Here is a 20,234-nt window from a genome sequence, read left to right as displayed (position 1 = left end):
GTGATTTGAGGACGGCATGAGCAGGGTAGGGATTCGAGTCAGAACGGTGCAAGCGAAAAAACACTAGTTAGTGTTAAAACTTCTTTATTGGGACATGCATGGAGAGAGAGAAAAATCTGCGCTGAAGACGAAAAGAATTACAATCAACTTATCATAAATGGATTTATCAGTTGCAGGTTGCATGGAGAGAGAGAGAAAAATCTGCGCTGAAGATGAAAAGAATTACAATCAACTTATCATTAAATGGGTTATCGGTTGCAGGTTGCATCAAGTTTATGGAGGTATTGAGCCGAATTGAGGGATGAAAATGATCATATTTAGTCATTTCTGTATCCTGGAATGCATGGTGTATTGAAGATCACTTCATATAAAGCATTTTTCCTTTAGATGCAAAGTAATATCATAACATTTTTTCCCATATTACGAAATATGATTAATTTCAAAGCAATATTTTTCAATTGCAATACAATAAGAATCAGGTTTTAGGCACAGAATTTTATCCATTGTACATGCCTTTGATATCATTTAGCACCAATAAAAAGGGAAGGCGCCATGATATAATAAACCCATTTACTTCATCACCTTGTTCTTATTCTATCCAATCCGTTTCACTACAGTTTATGGGAAACTGACTGGCTTTTATTTTCATCCCCATTCCTTAATGACCTTTTCTGTCTTGTTATACTATTGTTTAGTAAAGCATGTTTCTTTGTCTCTTCTTTTAAAATGGTACAATGCATCAGTCTGATATTCTGACTGAGCAGTCAAAGTGATCAATTTCTTATTCAGTAAATCCACTCCCAGACTAATCCTACAGTAAAGTTCCTGTTGTCTTTGTATAACTGACATCTCGGTGATAAGCTCGCCTCATAGAGCCCAAAGATAACACAACACATATAAACAACACCATTCATGTTTATTATTATAAAAGAATGACTTAGCTTTATTAAAAAACATAGAAACTTCAGGATCGGTTGATAACCTTAAACAAAATAACTTTAAAAACTTCCCATTATACAAAAAACACAACATGTATGAAATTGGTCAAAAACTACACATGCACATGAAAACCTTATGGGGAGAAACTAAGGGTCCCACCCATTACAACAAGTCCCACTGATGTTAATTCACCGAACGTTCGGGACAATGTTGAATGCAGCATGTAATACTGAAGTGAACAGGCAATGTGAAAGATGGGCACAAAGTGGGAAGGGAAAAAAAATCCAAAAATAGATTGAAAACTTGTAACAAGATTTCTATGGGTCACATGGCTCACTTTTATGTTTGTACTTTTACTGAACAGTTGCTTCCCCTTCAGACACAGGGAATGTGGATTGTGTTGTAGTTCACAACTGTTAACTGTTAAAACAAGCAGAGTCTGGTTGTTGTTGACTTCACTTGATTCAAAACTAGATGTCAAATACTCACTCTGGAGTCTAACCATGACCTGCTCTCTCTGAAGTGTTTTGGTTACACATTAACAAAGAACTGGGGCAGAGAGCTCCATCTCCACACAAACTCCAGGTTTATCTTGATCAGAACTAGCTTCACAAACCAGTGGATTGTGTAAGCCAAACTCTCTCATATAATACATAACTAGTGTAGTAAATACAGGTATATTGAAGCATAGAATAAAAAAATCTGTGAAAAAATAAATACCAGTGAAATCAAAATATGAAAATTACTGCCCTTTTTAACCATAATAATCTAACTAAAATATTGCACAAAAGAAAAAATATCATACCCATCACCACCCAAGTGGCTGTCTGTTGATGCATCTAAAGTCTACATGACTAGTTCCAGCACGCGATGGACCCACTTTTTTTATGTTTTGCAATGTTAACACTTGAAATGATGGACTGTTTCTGGCAAGTTGACTTTGGCAGCAATCATAACACCTGGACCTTGACTTTTTCATGAAAACTGCATCTTATATAAACAAATTTGAACACAGTGGAAAGCTCTTTAAGATTACACAGAATTGCCATCCGTTCCTTACAAAAAATGTATTAAAGAAGTCTAATACAAAGTATTACACACACATTTCAAAAACAGAATTTCACTCACTGCATCTAATAAACTATGAAATCTACATGGAAACAACACCTACTAACGACTATAGTGCATTTTGTTTTTCTTAAAAAATATAAAAGTATAAATATCTTTGAACTAAAAAATATAAAAATACCAATTTCAATCATAAAAGGAAAGAAAATCTACGAGTGTATTGATAGCTACTGAGATCCAGTGGTCTCTGACAGAAATGTTCAGAGACGTCACAGAAGCTGCAGAAAACATCTGTAGATTTTCTTCTCTTCTTTACTTGGAGACATTCATTCTAGTTTTTAAAAAAAATCACCATCTTGTTTTCAATAAAAAAGTAAAACAAAAGAAATAACAAATTATAAAAAAAATTGAGTTAAAAGTGACTTGGAAACAAAACAACTCAACAAACATCCTTGTTGTAACACTGAAATTCCATCCCCATCCCCACAATGAGGCTAAGGAAGTCCCTCCTCACCCCCACAATGAGGCCAAGAAGGTCCCTCCCCATCCCGAAAATGAGGCTAAGGAAGTCATTCCCCATTCCCACAATGAGGCTAAGGAAGTCCCTCCCCATCCCCACAATGAGGCTAAAGAAGTCCCTCCCCATCCCCGAAATGAGGCTAAGGAAGTCCCTCCTCACCCCCACAATGAGGCCAGGAAGGTCCCCCCCCCCCATCCCCACAGGTGAGGCAAAGGAAGTCCCTCCCCATCCCCGCAATGAGGTTAAGGAAGTCCCTCCCCAAATCCCAGTGAGGCTAGGGTCTGAGCTACCCGACAAACAGCAAACTAGGAAACCAACAGACAAACAGTGGCGTTTCTCTATGAAAGACTTTGCAATGCTGGCCCTCAGCAAGGTCAGATGTTATTGGGGAGAATATTTAACAATACCAGTGACAAGTTCTGTTCAGTTTGTTGTATCTTGACAGGGGACAGAAGTTGTCAGCTGAATGACTGTACAGAAGTGGGCTGGACTAATTGACTACTGGGTAGGAAGGCAGTTACAGTGTGGTGAGGTATCCTGGATTCAGATCAAAGACTGAGGTAGTTTTGTGACACTGTGTGGAAGCTGGCCTTGCTGAGAGCCCACATCCCATTACCAGCTACAGTTTGTAATATCCACCTTCATCTGACAATTAACAACTGGCATTTAAAAAATCACAGTCAGCGTTCACCACTGGGCTTGATACATAAATTACAAAAGAACACATTTGACCTCCGTTGTTGGGTTCAATTGATGATGCAAAATGCCTCAAACAATCCTTCACACTCCTCATCATACGATATCTACTCTTTTCCTGACCTTTTGATTTTAAACAAAAAAACTGCATGGTCAGAATACCAACAATCACATCCCACGTCTTACAGAAGACACCGATGTTGTTCCTGATTCATCACAAAACTGCAAACACCTCTGTTAGGACTTCCAGTTATAGTACAAATTCTAAACACAACACCAAGTACAATTGTTCCAGGTCCTCCCACTGATACAACAGACAATAGAAATCTATACCAAACAAATTTGATTTTCCCGTTTAAATAACTACCCAGTCTTCTAACACTGACTTGATATTAAGGTTTTGCTACAAGTAAGAAGCTTCTACCCATTTTAACCATGTTTTAAAACTAAAAGCTTCCTGTTCATTTTTTTTTACTAGAAGAGATATTTACATACTTCAAATGAATTTTTAAAAAGTTTTGATAAGATGGTTGCTGTAAGAAATTGAAAATTTTGAATGAGATTTATCTGAAAATCTAACTATAAAAGAACAGTATTGTTCTGTATGCAAATAAGCCAAATTTACAATCCCCAATTTTATGTTACTACTTTTTTTTTTGGCAAATCAAGATTTAAAACAAAGCCTAAAATATTAAATGGAAACTTCAACTTTAGCCATGATTTTCATACTTATAAAATTAGCACCTGTAAACCTTAAAGAAAAAAAAAGATTGTGTTAATTTGCTATTTGAAAAAACTATTTGTCTATAAAAAGTGTTAAGTTAGTGAAAAAGTATCTGTAAAAAACCATAGGCGGAGACATAACAAAACGAGTCCATCTCCAGTAATCAGTTTGCATTGTTGTGACACTAAAACACACACTTTGATTGACAATGACTTTGTAAGTTGATAATAAAATATATTACAGATTTGTTTGGCAGAAAATTAAAAAAATACATTGTCAACGTGTGAAAAAAGTGCAATTGATATTGTTCAAAGTCTGTATCAAATTTTTCTCCTTTATACAAAATAACACTGGAAGTAGTGAAGGTACAAAAAGATTACATAGTCTTAGTAAAAAGCCTACATGTATATATCAAGATGAGGTGCATGCAGTTGTTTTTCTTTTTTTTTTTCAATTTTTCTTTTGTTTGCAGAATGTACAAAGCGGAAGCTGGGGTGATATGTAAAAAAAAGTCTGGAATATATAAAACAATCAAAACTGGAGTGACTATACAATTTACACAGAGTGGTAGCTAAGATACACTTGACAGCAAGTAACTCAAAAAATGTTCATCAAAAAATAAGTGTAACATTCTAGTAGTCTCTATTGTACACGGTATGATTGAGCAATAAACAAATACCTATATCGTAATGGTAACCACAACCAGGCGCTACTAACTGCAAAATAACACAGGAGAAACAAAATAATGGGATAAAAAAGCAAAAATGAAATCTGTGGGAAAATAAGACCTCTTGTCTAAGCGTGTTCTTCACATAAAAAAGAACCTGTTAATATGGCATGTAGTATATGAACCCAATACATGAAATGATTAAATGGGAAAAAAGGATAAAAAAAAAAAACAACAAGCCCGATATAACCCCTCTGTCCAGGGACACACCCTCTCCTGGCTGAATAAATATGGTAATCACAGAAAATTCATACAACAAAGCAAATAATTCATTGAAAAAAATATATCAAACTAATTAAACACAAAAAACTGCATGCAATAACTAGAAACTCTTAATTAGCAAAATAAAAGTATAAAACAGTTATATAAACAGTAAAAAAATCAAAATGCTGAATTCTGAAAGGTATCATTTTGTCACAAATCCCTGCAACACATTACTGAAAATTTTGTTTATAAATAACAATGATTAACATCAACAATGACCAGAATACAAACAGACGAACACTGACTAGAGTAATTCACACAGTACAAAGTCCGAGAACCAGATATAAATAGCCTGGATTGTCTCTAGCTAAAAAACTCACAAAAGTAGAAAAAAAACTATCCACCTAATGATTCATAAAATCCAACTTCATTTTTTTTTATCAAATGCACAACATGCAAGATGGAAAAAGTACAAAATTCATGAACACAGATTACATGTGTGATATATATATTGCTGTCCTGTGAAAAAACTTGTGAAAAAATACATAACTAGATTTTTTTCTCTCTCTTGTGATTTATAAAAAACAGGGAACATTTACATCTGTACAAAAACTTTGTGGTATTAAAGTGTAGGACTTCCCATGGAATGCTCCTGCTAGAGACAATCAATAATAAATAGTTGGCAAGGGAACGTTTTACGGGCTATCGTAACCAATAGCCATAATCAGCACTGACAAAAAATAAACAAGTAACAAGATAAAAATTCAATAAATAAATAATATATTAATCTGGACTAAATACATCTACAAGTTTTATTTCTTTTGAAGAAAAATCTTGTTGAGTTTTGTTGATCTAACACCAGCGAAACGGGACAGCCCTGGGCCTGTCTGCGCCCTCCTTGACCAGCGGTTTGTGGAACTCGCGCCCGGGCCGGGAGTGGATCTGGGCCCAACACTGCTCGCAGTAGTACTGCAGACAGGTGACGTTGGCGCAGAAAAATGGAGCAAACTTGCCACCACACCTGGATCCCTGGCACTCGTCACACATCTGGTCGTCCAGAACATAGGGCTTGACCTCCACCTGTCAACATCCAAACAACACAACTATATTGTTCTACACAATGCAGATCTTTTATCATTAAATAACAACATTTACAGATAAGCAAGACTGGGTACTAATTTCTAGTATCAGTGCTTTGATATTTTTAACCAGCTTTTCAATCCCTGTTCCCTCAGTGATGCCCAAGCTCTGTTGTTACCATCAGTTATACATACCCTCTTGTCTATTTCCCCGTGCTGGAGCTGAACAAATCTGGCACTGATGGCTGCTATGTAGCTCTGCTGGTTGGAGAAGGCCACACGCCCTGCCCCCTTGGGATACTTCAGTTCAGGGTCTGTGTCAATCCCTGCATAGCAGACTCCTCCGTACAGGCGGTCCATGATCATTGCCAGCTCCACTGAAAACAAAGCAGTTACAGCAATATTTAGTACCAATAAAAAAGAGGAATCAGAAACACTCGGATATCACATACTCAGAACAACTTGGATATCACATACTCAATACCACAACATCACAAAGTTATAATTCTCTACATCAGAAGGGAAGAGCATTAAATATGCTGTATGTATCTTATTAAAACATGTAAATACAATTTCATTTACCAAATGGGAGAATAATCAGCTATACTTTATACTGTACATATTAATAACTAAAGGTAGATATGCTTGGTATTCTGTACTATTATAATTAAGGTAGATACCACACAGTGACACTCTGTAGCTCATAAATAAATAAATGTAGATACAGTACCTGCAACATTTTTTTTTACAAGATAAACGATAGGAAAGGATTCAAGCACCACAGGCTAGGAATAACGCATGATAGAACAGTATGTACACACATGGAACAACAGGATTTATACACAACAGGAAAGGATGAATGGTGTTCATGATAAATGTATAATCGCATTAAATAATCTTCCAGATCAATCTCATAAATGACAGAGTTTGATAATAAACATATATGAATTAAGAATAATGCAGAATTTCTTCTTATTAACAGATTAAATTCGTAATTTTTCAAATTTCACTAAAAGGTTGATTATTTTCCCTATCCTAACAACCCAGATCCTGTTGAAAAAGAACAGTGACAGCCCCTGAACTAAGATTTAGAAAAGTTCTTCTGTACACACAAACTCCAAGAGTTACCTGCTCTGAGAGGTCTGGGGACTCCCCCGACAAAGATGGTCTTCCTGGGGTCCAGTGGTTGGGATCCATCCATCACAAAGTCAGAATCACTCAGGTTCCAGGGCCGAATCTGGACCTGTCACAGAAACCACATAATTATTCTGTCTGCATAGTATGACAATATCAAGTTAGATGATCAAAGATGTAAAACCTGGAATATTCAAAAGAAATGCATGCGACAGAAAAAAAAAGCAAATTGAAAAAAGTAAAAGTTTAATTTTGTCTTAGATTTAGACTTATCAATTATTTGATTTGGTATGACTCTCTTAAAGACTGTTTTTTTTCTTTAGAAATGCATTCATCATCAAAGTTAAAAATACAAAACAAAAATGTTTTTATACAAGATAGTCTTCCCAACTTCATTCATCTGGCTGACTCTTTCACTGTAGAGATGTTATGGGAGCAATGTACTGGCCTGATAATTGTTCTAAACTAATGGGGCATTTGACCCTCTGTTGAGGGACAATATGATAAAAACTAACATATTTCACAGCAGTTGTCAGAAATCTCCAAAGAGCATCAATCAGGGCCTGCTGGGAGAATTCATCAAGAACTACGACCTTCATCCACTGGGGCCAAAACAAATTATTGTTTGTTTGGAATTTCCTCATGCCTCATTGAAATACCCCACTGATAATATTTTATGAGCAAAAATTAATGACTTTTTTTTTATGTGGAGATTTATTTTTTTTTTACCAATTTTTAATTAGTTTAGCTTCCAGTTTGCAACCCCCCCCCCCCCCTTCCTGGGTCTAGAAACATCAAGGCAGCAATTCCAAACAAACATTTTTTAAAGGATGGCCTGGTGGAGGGGGAAGATACACAGTATAACAGAGGATACCTCAATGACAACTGCTAATCACATGAATGACCTCTTGAATAATAAATAGCTTACAACTTGTACCAAGCTCTCATTTAATTAGATTTTCTGACAGTAGAAATATAAACTTATGATTTTACATGACAAATGAAATGTTAGATTGTTACTCAATATATAACAATAGCATCACATCTCCTACATGTAATATATTTTTGCCAAGTCAGGTTACATAAATTACTAGTACTACATGACTGTATATATATGCAGTTTTTTTGGTCAGTTAAAGACGAGAACGTACTGCACAAGGTACTTTTTTGTTCCAGTAGTTAAGTTGAGTACTGTAGAATCCTTAATTTACGCTAGAACTTAATTACTGCTATTCATCTGTTTAGCATCAAATCGCAAGAATATAAAGAGCTAGGCTCTTTGCAAACACCAAATTTTTATCATAGTTTCATTTACTTTACATCTGTTTTAAAAAATAAATTGACATTTTAAAATCTGCGAGATGTGCTTCTTGCAACATCACGCAGATATTAATTCATCGTGTTTAATTAAGAATCTACAGTATAAATTTAATGTTGGGATATATAGTTTACATGAAACTGCTGCAATCAGAACTCTGAACACATAATTTCGAAACTTTCTGTTTTGTGGTAGGCTTTGATACATCTGAGGGGGCAATGATATCTGTGGGACGAGTTGAGTTGTGGCTCTGATATCATCTGACTCTGATCTGTACATCTTCCAAACCTCCCTCATTAGGTCTATCAAACACACAATTTTTGTGCTACTCTACGTCCATCTGTTTTCATTATACTTTGTTTTTCTGTCTTTTTCATTTAATCAACCTTAAAATATGTCCAAATCTCAGACAATTCATTTTGTCAATAGCTTTCCAAAGAAACAATTTACTTTGGAATCATTAGATTTCGTGGTGGCTCAATTTTTGTGGAATTCGTGGGTATCTCTTATCCATGAATTAACATCCTACATGAATTAATAAATAAGGGTTTTAAAGTCATACTTCCATTCCTGAGTATAAGAAAATACACAAAATTACGTCCCCACAAACCTGTAAATTTTAAGCAATCCACAAAAATTGACCCCACAAATTTAATGATTTCACAGTATATGGATGTGTAAATGTATGATATAGATCAGTACTCTCACAGTCTTTGTGATATATAAAGTACACTCCCAGTTAACTTAGTCTTAGAGTATTGCATTATAAACAGTACATCTATCCTTTGCAAGTCCACACTATCCTTGTTAAACCATTGACACTATTCTCATACATTTCATAACAAATTAAGATCATTCTTATAATGAGAAAAGAAAAAGTGAGCAAGCTTACATAGCTCAAGATTCCCCGTTACTGGACAATGCTATACATAATGTATGGCAGGGTATACATTAAATACACAAAATAACTTGATTTTAAAATGATCATAACTCCCAAAAAATCAAATCAAAACTTTCTGTATGTATGTATGTCTATACTTTTGTCTTTAAAAACAAAATTCTAAATTCAAATGTGCCAAAATTTTCAGAAAAATACAGAAATCAAAATTTCCTGGCAATAAAGTAATACCTACAAAGTTTTACAAAATTCTGTGCAGTGGTTTAAGCACAGTTGTGCTTACAAAAAATCAGAATTGACCGCCTGACTGACTGCCTGGTCAAAAACATTACACCCCTCACAACTTGTTGTATGGGGTATGACTAGCCATTTGCCATCCAAAATGACTTCCAAGTTTCTAGTCTCTATACTTAGGTCCAAGGTACATAGAGGAAACATACCGCATATCCGGTAATTTTTGCGGTGATCTAATTTTCGCTTTTTTCGCGACTTCTTTTATATTGTAAATTAATATTGAATATGCAGAAATTATGCCCTGTATCATTTTTTATAAGGAACTTTTTAAATCGCAAAAAATGACAGAAGCAAATTAAAAATGTGTCATTTTTCCCAATTTTCGCAAATTTTGTGACATGCAAAAAAACCCCGGATATACGGTATAACACAATGTATGAGTGAAACTGACCGGTTTGTCTTTCATGGTCGGGCTGGACACACACCAGTAGAGCTTCTCATCATCCACAATACAGTGCTCAATCAGGGTCTGCACCGACATCTCGTCTTGGAACAGCAGGAAACAGTAGCCTACAAATAAGGTATTAAAGTCATAAGATACAGAACCAAACAGTAGCCTGCAAATACAGTATCAAACAGAATACAGGAACAGAATCAAACAGTCGCCTACATATACAGAATTAAATATTCCGCATATAAATAATCAAATAGCAGTTGGTTGCCATTCGATAAAACAGGATTTTTACTTATACAGTCAAAAGCACTTTTTCATATTTCATGTGTGAACATACTTCATAGAATCAAGAAGGCATGAGTAGGAGAGAGCTTTATTTTGGCTTGAGACAATGACCATGTCTCTTACTCAGGGCCAGTGAGGATCATCAGGATCTTTCAGACTTTTCTGATGACCACAATAACCACTAGGTGGGAGCATACCTTTAGGAGGAAAGTAGGACTTGCTCTCTGCTTTATGAGGCCAGTCCACCACCAGTACCCCAAATCTGCGGAAAGCTGCTGTGATCTCCTCTACAACAATCAAAAGATCAGTGAGCTTACAAGCAGGTCAAACTACAGGTAGGAAAAGTTAATGAAACAATGAGGCATGCATGTTATACATCATTAAAGATAAGTGACCTAAAAACATGAATGTAATGAATGTAGTGACACTAAACCCTATATGGATGAACTGATAGAAGGGTGGGGAACAATTGTAGCTATCCAATAAATAACAATTACCTTCGTCAATGTCTGGTGGCAGTCCACCAACAAACACCTTCCTGGAGAATCGCTCGATCCTCTCCCCCTGAGAGCCGGGCGAACCCCGGGGACCACACCCCAGCACAGACAGGCTCGAGTCCAGCGTCTCCTCATCCAACTCTCCAAACCCAAAGGACGACTTCACTGCACAAAACAAACAGAAACATCTTAGTTCTGGGTTCAAGGGATGCGATATCTTATTGTTGTGGAGCTGTACATGTATTACACTCTGAAATGTGGTCACGAAAATAGCTTGAAGAACAAATGCTTCTATATTAATCATTATTGTCATTCTCTATAAAAAAGTATTTAAAATCTATCAGTCAGAATGTACAAAGGTTGCATAAGATTATTAGTGTTATTGCCAACACATTTATGGGTACAAAAATCATAAACCACTTTAGAAAACGAGGAAATGGCATGTTAAAATAGTTCTTGATGAGTTTAATGTCCTATTATATATATGTATGAATGCATTTCAGTTCCCAGTACAGAAAAACATGATAAATGCAGTGCTAATTCTACAACTGGTGTATACAAGTTTTGCCCTGACATAATCACACAATCATCATGTGACATATGTTTACACACTTGCTCTGCCACACTGGTCTAAATTGTTCAACAACATTCATGCCTGAAATTTCCAGTATTTATAGCATGCTTTTCTCAAAAACCATCTACAGCTGATATATACATCTCATTTTCATACCTATTATACCTATACCGTAACAATAATACAACATATTACCACATCCTAGGATATGTTTGGCATGATAAATAACAATTCCCACAGAAAGAAGCCGAGGAGATATTCCACAGACTAGTAATGACCATTAATTCCGAGCTGTTTGCTGAGCTCTTTACCGTCATTCTCCATTACCAACCTTTCATTGGGTCTGCGTGATCTCCCGAGTTTCTCATGATGTCCAGGAGTTGGTTCTCAAAGTTGGTGAACCGCATACTGTCATAGGAGTTACTTCTGTCCTGCAAAACAAAGAAACAGTACAATTAAATTGGACAACACCGTATCAATGGTGATGCTGGTATAGCTATATAATTCAATTTCTGTTTGAAACGCAATTTGATTGGCTGAACAAATTGTTTTATACATCTATAAATATTTTTGCTACATCAAAACGACATGCACTGCAGTATCAATTTGTTTTTTTGTTTACTCAATCTTTTGTTATACTTGGTAGCTTAATTTGCCTTTTTTTCATACTTATTCATAGAAAATTGAATCATAAGCCAGCTTTAATAATTTGTTTGCTCTCTAATCTTTCTCATTATTCAAACTGTGTCAATTAAAGGTAAATAAAAAATAGATTGAGCATAAAAACATCTGTATTTCAACCAAAAATTGTGCATGAGTGTTCCTTTTTATCAGAAAGTTGAGAGAGGGGAAACATTAAAATGTAATTATGTTGAAAAATTGTGTAAGGTGTTCAGAGAGTTTCCAAATGGATAAAATGTGTCAGATTTTTCCGCTAGTATAAATATCTGTTAGAAATGTCAAATGAATTTCTCTGGGTTAAAAAAGAGAAATCTTTGACAATTTTTTTTCCTTATTACATATAAATATCAAGCCCAGTTGTTTGGTATGTGTATTGATTTAAAAAATCGACAAAGAGTAAAGGAAATAGAAACCAGGGACAGAGAATTGTCATGACTGGAGTTAATTCTATGATTGTTAATTGCTACACTTATAACACGTCTTTTCATCTTGGCACTTGTGCAATATTCAGAAAGGCTCGTATCAGCCAGAGTCCAAAGGACAAAGTCAATATGCCTATCATCCAAAAGCTCAAGTGTGATACAGTTTATACTATATCTTATTCACATCTCTCTGCTACACTAGCTTAAATAGGGCACTATACAAGCTCATACATTTGTCAGAGGGAGTTTATTCTTAATGTTCCACAAAGTCTTTAACATTAGACCTGCTCTCACAACATATATATATATACTAATTCTTGAGTTAGATTCCTGGTTGAACCTGTATATCGTACATGTACTGCTATTTCTGATGAAGTGCATATACATCCTACAACTTGTTTTGTTTACAAAGTCTGGTTGGCATTAGGTTTATAAATAGACCACACATTTTTCTGATTTGATGGAATGATTAAGCTAAAGCAAAGGATGATTAAATTTGTTGGCAGACTTTTGCTCTTTATCTAGGGTCAGTGTGGTGTATTAGCCCACTATGAACTGGGTTAACAGATAAAAATGAAGCTTTTAAAGGATCATTTAATTAATCCATTATAATGCACATTGTTTCATTCTATAAATTATGTGAAGTCATACTGTTATTTATTCCATCACACGCCCCTTCAATGATAGAGTTTCTTTAAGATTAAAAAAGATGATAAACTGTTCTTGAATTACTTGCAAAGCAAGAGAGAAATGGGCCACAAATTGAGTTATTTTTTTCTATCTGAGTTCATTTTAAAATTAGGGAATATTTCTGTATTATTTTAAAATATGTAGATTTTTACATTCAAGCACCATTTTTAGATCAGAAACATTGAAATGACAAAAGCAAAATTAACAAAACCCATGTAGAAATATCTTGTTTAGCCAGATGTTGAGATCTCTCATGACAACTGAATACTATAGTAGATAAAGTTTCCAAACTTGATTCAATGTAATGGTACAACATGCGGATATCAGAACAATTTGATTTGTATCTGTAAGTCACACCCAATTAAACGCTGATATGAAATAATTATGGGCCTGGCTGCTGTGAGCCCATAAGGCACTGTGTCCACCTTGATAAGCCAACATTAACACCAGACGGGGGTACATCTGTGTCCTTGGGGAGGGCATCACTTACTCTCTATTCACTAGGGCCCTCCAGGTTACTGGCCGATCTGAATGACTAGCATTAAATGACCGTAATCAATATATTGATAGTGGACCTTCAATTGTCCACTTGTTACTGACTACATTACGATAGGGTTACAGCAACAGTACTGGCCCGTGTCAGATGTCTAAAGTCTAACACAATGACCCTCGTTGGCATCTGTGGTGTGTACCACTGAATAAATAAAACCCTCCTGCCTGTCTGCCCCTTAGATGCTTATCATGGCTCTTGTGCTCTTTATTGCATTAAAGGAAACAGGAGTTACATCATGTCAATATTGATTTTTAGCCACTGCTGGCATAAAACAGTTCAAAATGCCATGGTTTTTCCCCTTCAATAGGACCCACAATCTGACTCTCAAACCTTCAATCTACCATATGTAAGTATTGATTCCATTGTAACATCTGTTAGAGAATAAAGAAATCAAATATCTACAGCATTCATAAGCCCCAGTTGAAGACAAATGCTAGCAATGGGGTGTCAATACTCAATTGATTAGCATCAAAACAAACAGAGCCATGTATACATCTGTTCCTGCAGTCTACTATTGATTGTGGCAGTGTAATAATCAAACAAGATTCTGAGGTATGAAATCAATAGAGGACTACGACCCACGCAAAACTCATTCACAATCTCACTGTCACACAATATTCCACGTTTTACCAAATCGCTCACTGCCAGTAAAAAATTGATTGTAGGAATGCAGAATATGCAGCATCAGAGCGGGCACCAGGTGCAATGCTTGACTGGTGAATCTTCATCTGTTAAATTCACCTCAGGAGCCAGATTGGGTGTGTGCAATATTTCAGTATCATCCAGTATCGCTCTCACAGCGTACCAGGTTGAGTTTAGGCCTCTGAATATCGTTTCTCTCACAATCAGAGATAGTTTTAAGATGTAGGAAACCTGATAATGTTTTTTCCCTTTATTTTGTGGAGCAAAACATCTGCATCTTGTCATAATTTATGAGGAAAAACTCAATAATCAGATATTACATCTCCAATATTTTTTTGCTTTTAATCAATGCCCGAGGAAATGTGCAAATAAAGGGTTGTACGCATGAAATAGCAGTTTAAATGTGATACAAGGCCTTTTTAAGAAGTTTTCATTCTCAGTTAACAGATTAATTCATTGAAAAGGTTTTTTTATATAAATTCTTTAGACTTTATAAGTAAAAAAAAAAAAAAAAATTACCAAATAAATATTTTTTAAGGATTGGTGATAGTTGTAAATCACATAAAATATTTACATACCTGGTAAGAGAGCATAGATTCCCTGTGAGTGTCGTCCATACTGCCCATTTCAAGCCCAGGTTTTAACATCGCTGCCTGGTGCATTTGTCCGGGAAAAGATGTGCTCCTCCGAAATCTTGAAGGAGCAATTAGGGGAGCAGTGTTTGTAATTTGTTGCTGGTATGATACAGGTGATTTCTTCATCTGAAAAGAGGCTGCAGTAAGCGAGGAAGGGAAGTTTGGCACGGACCGTCTCTGGTGCTGAGTGGAGTGGACATTTCCCCAGGACTGCCCCTGTTGAGACCATTGAGGAGCATTACTCCAGTTGGGATAGCCCTTGGAGTTGTTGTTGATAAGTATTCCGGGCTGTTGCTGACGTGCAGGAAAGTTGTGGTGGCCGGTGATTGCTCGCCTCTGTGGAGGTGGAGGCTGCTGTGCCATGTTCAAACCCATATGGGTGGCTATCCCCGCACTGTACATGTTGTTGTGGACTGCAGGAAACTGGGACAGAGTCAGAGTCCCATTCAGTGAGTGGTATGCAGGTATCACAGCTTCCTCTGGGGGTTGGTTTGTCCATAAACTCGAGGGAGAAGTCACTGATGTCACAACAGCTGTTGACGAAAAAGACTCCATAACGGTACCGTGCGCCTGTGTAGAACTAGCTGAAGTCAATAAATCGGTTTTCTTCTCCTGAGTTAAACCATTTGCGTCAGATTTGTTTCTTATTTCCGAACCATGTATGTTTCCGTTCTCTGCCACGACTTGTGTAAGTTGCTGATGCTGAGATGTGGTTTTCTCGTGTATGTTTTCATCTTGCATTGTACGCGGATCAGAGGAAAATATGGGCTTACTTTGTAAAATGTTCTTAGAATTCAGGGACGAAAATCCTCCGATGTTGGTGGCCACTGCAACTCCGTAATCCCCCATCAATAAAATAACGTAAATATGGTTGGAAGGGGGAGTTACAATGCTCCTCGTCCGCCACGTCTGCTCCTGATGGCTCGGTTCTGCTCTTCTGCGTATTTTGGCCCACTGCCCTTCATTTCCGCTTTGTAATTAGGTTTCTAATCCCCAAAATGTAAACATTAAAACACATATTTTGGTTAGTTTTAAATGACATTTTACAAACATATGAATGAAAAAATGCACATTTTATCTTTCTCTACTTTTTAATTGTGTTAATTTAATGTAAAATTCAGTTAATCGACACGCAGAGAAAATGACAGATGATGATCTAGAAACTGAACGTTTTGCATAAACATGAGGAGGCGGGACTTATAGTACCGTTAGTACCGTTATACTGTAGGCCTACATGGTATGGGACTACCTACTTTTAAAAACAATCTGAATCAATAGTTTTATGCTATGAAACTATAAAAACAATAAATAATTAGTGATTTGGTCATAACAATATTTTACCGATTTTAAAATTCGCAGTTTTAAAAAAAAATCCTCAGTAAGCTAGATTATGATATATATATATCGTTATGTATAATTATATATTTTTTCTTTTTGCTTTTATTTTATTTTCATTATCGAATGAATCATAGATATATTTTATGTTTGCTTCAATTGTATTTTTAAAGCATTTTCTGTATTTTCTTTGGATGATATATCCTTAGATTTTAGTTTTGTCTTCATATTTTTATTTTCGTTCAAATATTACAGGTCATCGTCTGATCAGTACCGAGAAAAAAATAAATTAACAAAAAAATTGTGTATTTCTGACAATTCTTCAAATAATTTTATTATATTTTCAATGAGATTCCGAAGCAGATTACGTTTACTATAATTTTTTTTTAATGAAGCTGAAAAATAAAAATAAAAACAAACACTACAATCAATATTGGAAGCGCTGTTTTGGTGGTTTTTGGGGTGCTTTTGGTTTTTTGTTTGTTTTTTTTTGTTTTTTTTGTGCAAATGAAATAAGTATTAATTACTTGAAATCTTAAATTCAATGTAAACTATTAATTCAGTTTGTTTAATCTGATGCTCACCTAGTTAACGACAGAAGAACAAAAATCTCATATTTGTTGTTCTTAATTTCATTGATACTAAATTTGTGGATAATGTTATCTATTACAAAAAACAAAAACAAAAAATTTAACAAACAAAAAAATGATACAGACGAATTTACAGATATCACCAGAAACAAGAAACCCTGTTAATTTATTTGTGGATATATGCATGTACTAGACAGGAAAGAGTTTGACGCCGGAACAACCTAAACAGTTAACGGACATGTCAAGGAAATTTGAAGAATTAAGATAAAGTGTAATTACATGTATGTTTATTTATGGATTCCACCTCCTTGTAACTTATTTTAAAAATGATATTCTATTCACCAAACTAGCTGAAGAGTCTGATAATTCTTATAACACTTATGTATATTGTAACAATTTTATTTTTAAAAAAAGTGGAAAAAGTGTTAATTCTATACAAATGTTACGACCGTTAGAAGGATATTTTTTTTAAACTGTAGGACACAAAATAAAAAGAAAGCAAAGATGAGCACTTAGAAAAACATACGCATGCTGCTGTATTCAAGTTGGGATATTGCTTACTTCATGTTTATTACTTTGTAAAGATTGTGTTAAATTTTTTTAAGGGTATTACTGCTCATGCATGACTACAGTTCATATTATTATTTTTGTTAATAATATTGATCGTATTTAGCATATTCGCGTTAATTAAATTCAAATATTAACACGTTCAATGTTTTCTTTTTCCATTACTGTTGGTTTTAATTTTTACATTCAGTCATTTATAATTCATTCGATATTGTATGGTTGTATATTCTTGAGTGGTCACGTGGTTACATTTTTCGAGTGAATCTGTCAATGAAAGGATGTGTTATATAATGTTTGTGAGATTGTTGTGTAGAATGGTTTTCTTGTTGGTGTGATTGTTGTATAGAACGGTTTTTCTGATTGGTGTAATTGTTGTATAGAATGGGTTTTCTGGTTGATGTGATTGTTGTCTAGACGGTTTTCTGGTTGGTGTGATTGTTGTATAGAACGGTTTTCTGGTTGATGTGATTATTGTATAGAATGGTTTTCTGGTTGGATTGATTGTTGTATAGAATGGTTTGTTTTTTGGTTGGTATAATTGTTGTATAGAATGGGTTTTTTTGGTAGATGTGATTATTGAATAGAACGGTTTTCTGGTTGGTTTAATTGTTGGATAGAATGGTTTTTCTGGTTGATGTGATTATTGTATAGAATGGTTTTCTGGTTGGTGTGATTGTTGTATAGAATTGTTTCTCTGGTTGATGTGATTATTGTATAGAATGGTTTTTCTGATTGGTGTAATTGTTGTATAGAATGGTTTTTCTGGTTGGTGTGATTGTTGTATAGACGGTTTTCTGGATGGTGTGATTGTTGTATAGAATGGTTTTTCAGGTTGATGTGATTATTGTATAGAATGGTTTTCTGGTTTGGTGTGATTGTTGTATAGAATGGATTTTCTGGTTGGTAATTGTTTTATAGAACGGTTTTCTGGTTTGTGTAATTGTTGTATAGAATGGATTTTCTGGTTGGTGTGATTGTTGTATAGAATGGTTTTCTGGTTGGTGTGATTGTTGTATAGAATTGTTTCTCTGGTTGATGTGTTTGTTGTATAGAATGGTTTTTCTGGTTTGTGTGATCGTTGTAAAGAACGGTTTTTCTGGTTGGTGTGATTGTTGTATAGAATTGTTTCTCTGGTTGATGTGATTATTGTATAGAATAGTTTTCTGGTTGGTGTGATTGTTGTTTAGAATGGTTTTTCTGGTTGGTGTAATTGTTGTATAGAACGGTTTTCTGGTTGGTGTAATTGTTGTATAGAATGGTTTTCTGGTTGGTGTGTTTGTTGTATAGAATGGTTTTCTGGTTGGTGTGTTTGTTGTATAGAATGGTTTTTCTGGTTGGTGTGATTGTTGTATAGAATGGTTTTTCTGATTGGTGTGATTGTTGTATAGAATGGTTTTTCTGGTTGGTGTGATTGTTGTATAGAATGGTTTTCTGGTTGGTGTGATTGATTTATCGAATGGTTTTCTGTTTGTTGTGATTGTTGTATAGAACAGTTTTCTGGTTTGTGTGATTGTTGTATAGAATGGTTAACGTTTTCTGGTTTGTGTGATTAGTGTAAAGAATGGTTTTCTGGTTGGTGTGAGGGAGTGCGCATGACAAGCGATTAATATTAAATTTTAGCATGATTTTATAAAAATTATTATCACTGCACCATGCACCCGAGATCAAAAATTAATATAGAGCTTCTAAGCCTATCAAACATGCATTTTGTTATTACTTATAGATCACTAGTGCATCATTTACCGGGAATATTTTAAATGCGATAACTCCATACACTGGTACAGAATGATTAATTATACAGCGTATTTCAAAAAGGCCATGGAGTTTTATTTGAATCCAAACTAAAGCAGGAAGAAAAATTACAAATCAGCGAGCCTTTGAGATAAATGCCACAATTAATGTATAATTGTCCACAAAGTGAAACGAATTGATTAATAATATTAATATTTGTCTCTTACAGACATCAATAGCAACAGGGGCCTTTGGGGCGGGGGCATAACATTTTTAACATTCAGATAAAATTCTTAGACACAACGCAGCCCCCCTCAAAAGATTTGAATTTTGAGGATTGTTGAAGAACTTTTCCCTTTTCGTTGTCAAGATTATGCAGGCACGTAGCAACGTTTTTGAAAGTGGGGGGGGGGCAGACTCATCCAAAAAATCTTGACAAGCAAAAAAAAAAAAGGAAAAAGGTTTCTTTCAAAATTCTGAAAATCCGCCTGGGGGGGGGGGGGGGGGGGTAGTATACCTTTAACTTCAATTTCACTGATTATTTAAATTTTTTACAGGGTCACATAAATGAAAGTGGGTGGGGAGGGGGTGCAACTCCATGTTAATTCAATTTTTTTGTATGTAAATGTAAGAAAAATCTTTGCGGCGCAAAACAGTGGGTGGGGGGGGGGGCAGGCCACCCCCACCCCCTCTTTGATGCTACGTGACTGATTATGCCACTGCTTTCTTTTTATCAAAAGAATATTCACCCTCTTTTTTAAATTGTCAACGAACTGTTTGTAAACATATATTTCACCGGATCCATACTGGATATTTCATATTTCTTATCTCGTGAGAAAAAATATTCGTTGTGTATCATTCTTTAACGTTCTGATATGCTGTTTTGCTTTTGTTTTGTTTTTAAGTTAATTTTACTTGACAAAACATTTAATGTGTTAAATATGTATGGTCATGTATTGAAGAAAAAAGCTATATAACATTGCTTAAAATGTCCATTTAGATATATGGAAAATCTTTAATTATTTGCATACTTTTTT

The 20,234-nt window shown here is 35.1% G+C and overlaps 2 protein-coding genes across 2 annotated transcripts; one reads left to right on the top strand and one right to left on the bottom strand.

Annotated features, from left to right (window-relative positions):
* Positions 1-899: 899 nt before the first annotated feature.
* LOC105339684 (cytoplasmic polyadenylation element-binding protein 2) lies at positions 900-15,932 on the bottom strand. Its single transcript, XM_011445345.4, has 8 exons — positions 14,918-15,932; positions 11,683-11,782; positions 10,778-10,942; positions 10,478-10,567; positions 9,993-10,111; positions 7,086-7,200; positions 6,153-6,334; positions 900-5,958 (listed from the first exon to the last, which is right to left on the bottom strand). Exons 1-8 carry the CDS (start codon positions 15,821-15,823, stop codon positions 5,731-5,733), a joined length of 1,905 nt encoding a protein of 634 aa, XP_011443647.2. The 5' UTR covers positions 15,824-15,932; the 3' UTR covers positions 900-5,730.
* LOC136270629 (uncharacterized) lies at positions 2,496-2,969 on the top strand. The gene has a single exon (XM_066068891.1). The coding sequence runs from the start codon at positions 2,496-2,498 to the stop codon at positions 2,967-2,969; it is 474 nt and encodes a 157-aa protein (XP_065924963.1).
* Positions 15,933-20,234: the final 4,302 nt, after the last annotated feature.

This window comes from Magallana gigas, chromosome 8, assembly GCF_963853765.1.
Source record: "Magallana gigas chromosome 8, xbMagGiga1.1, whole genome shotgun sequence".
Lineage (NCBI taxonomy): Eukaryota > Metazoa > Mollusca > Bivalvia > Ostreida > Ostreidae > Magallana > Magallana gigas.
This window is presented reverse-complemented; position numbering and strand designations above follow the sequence as displayed.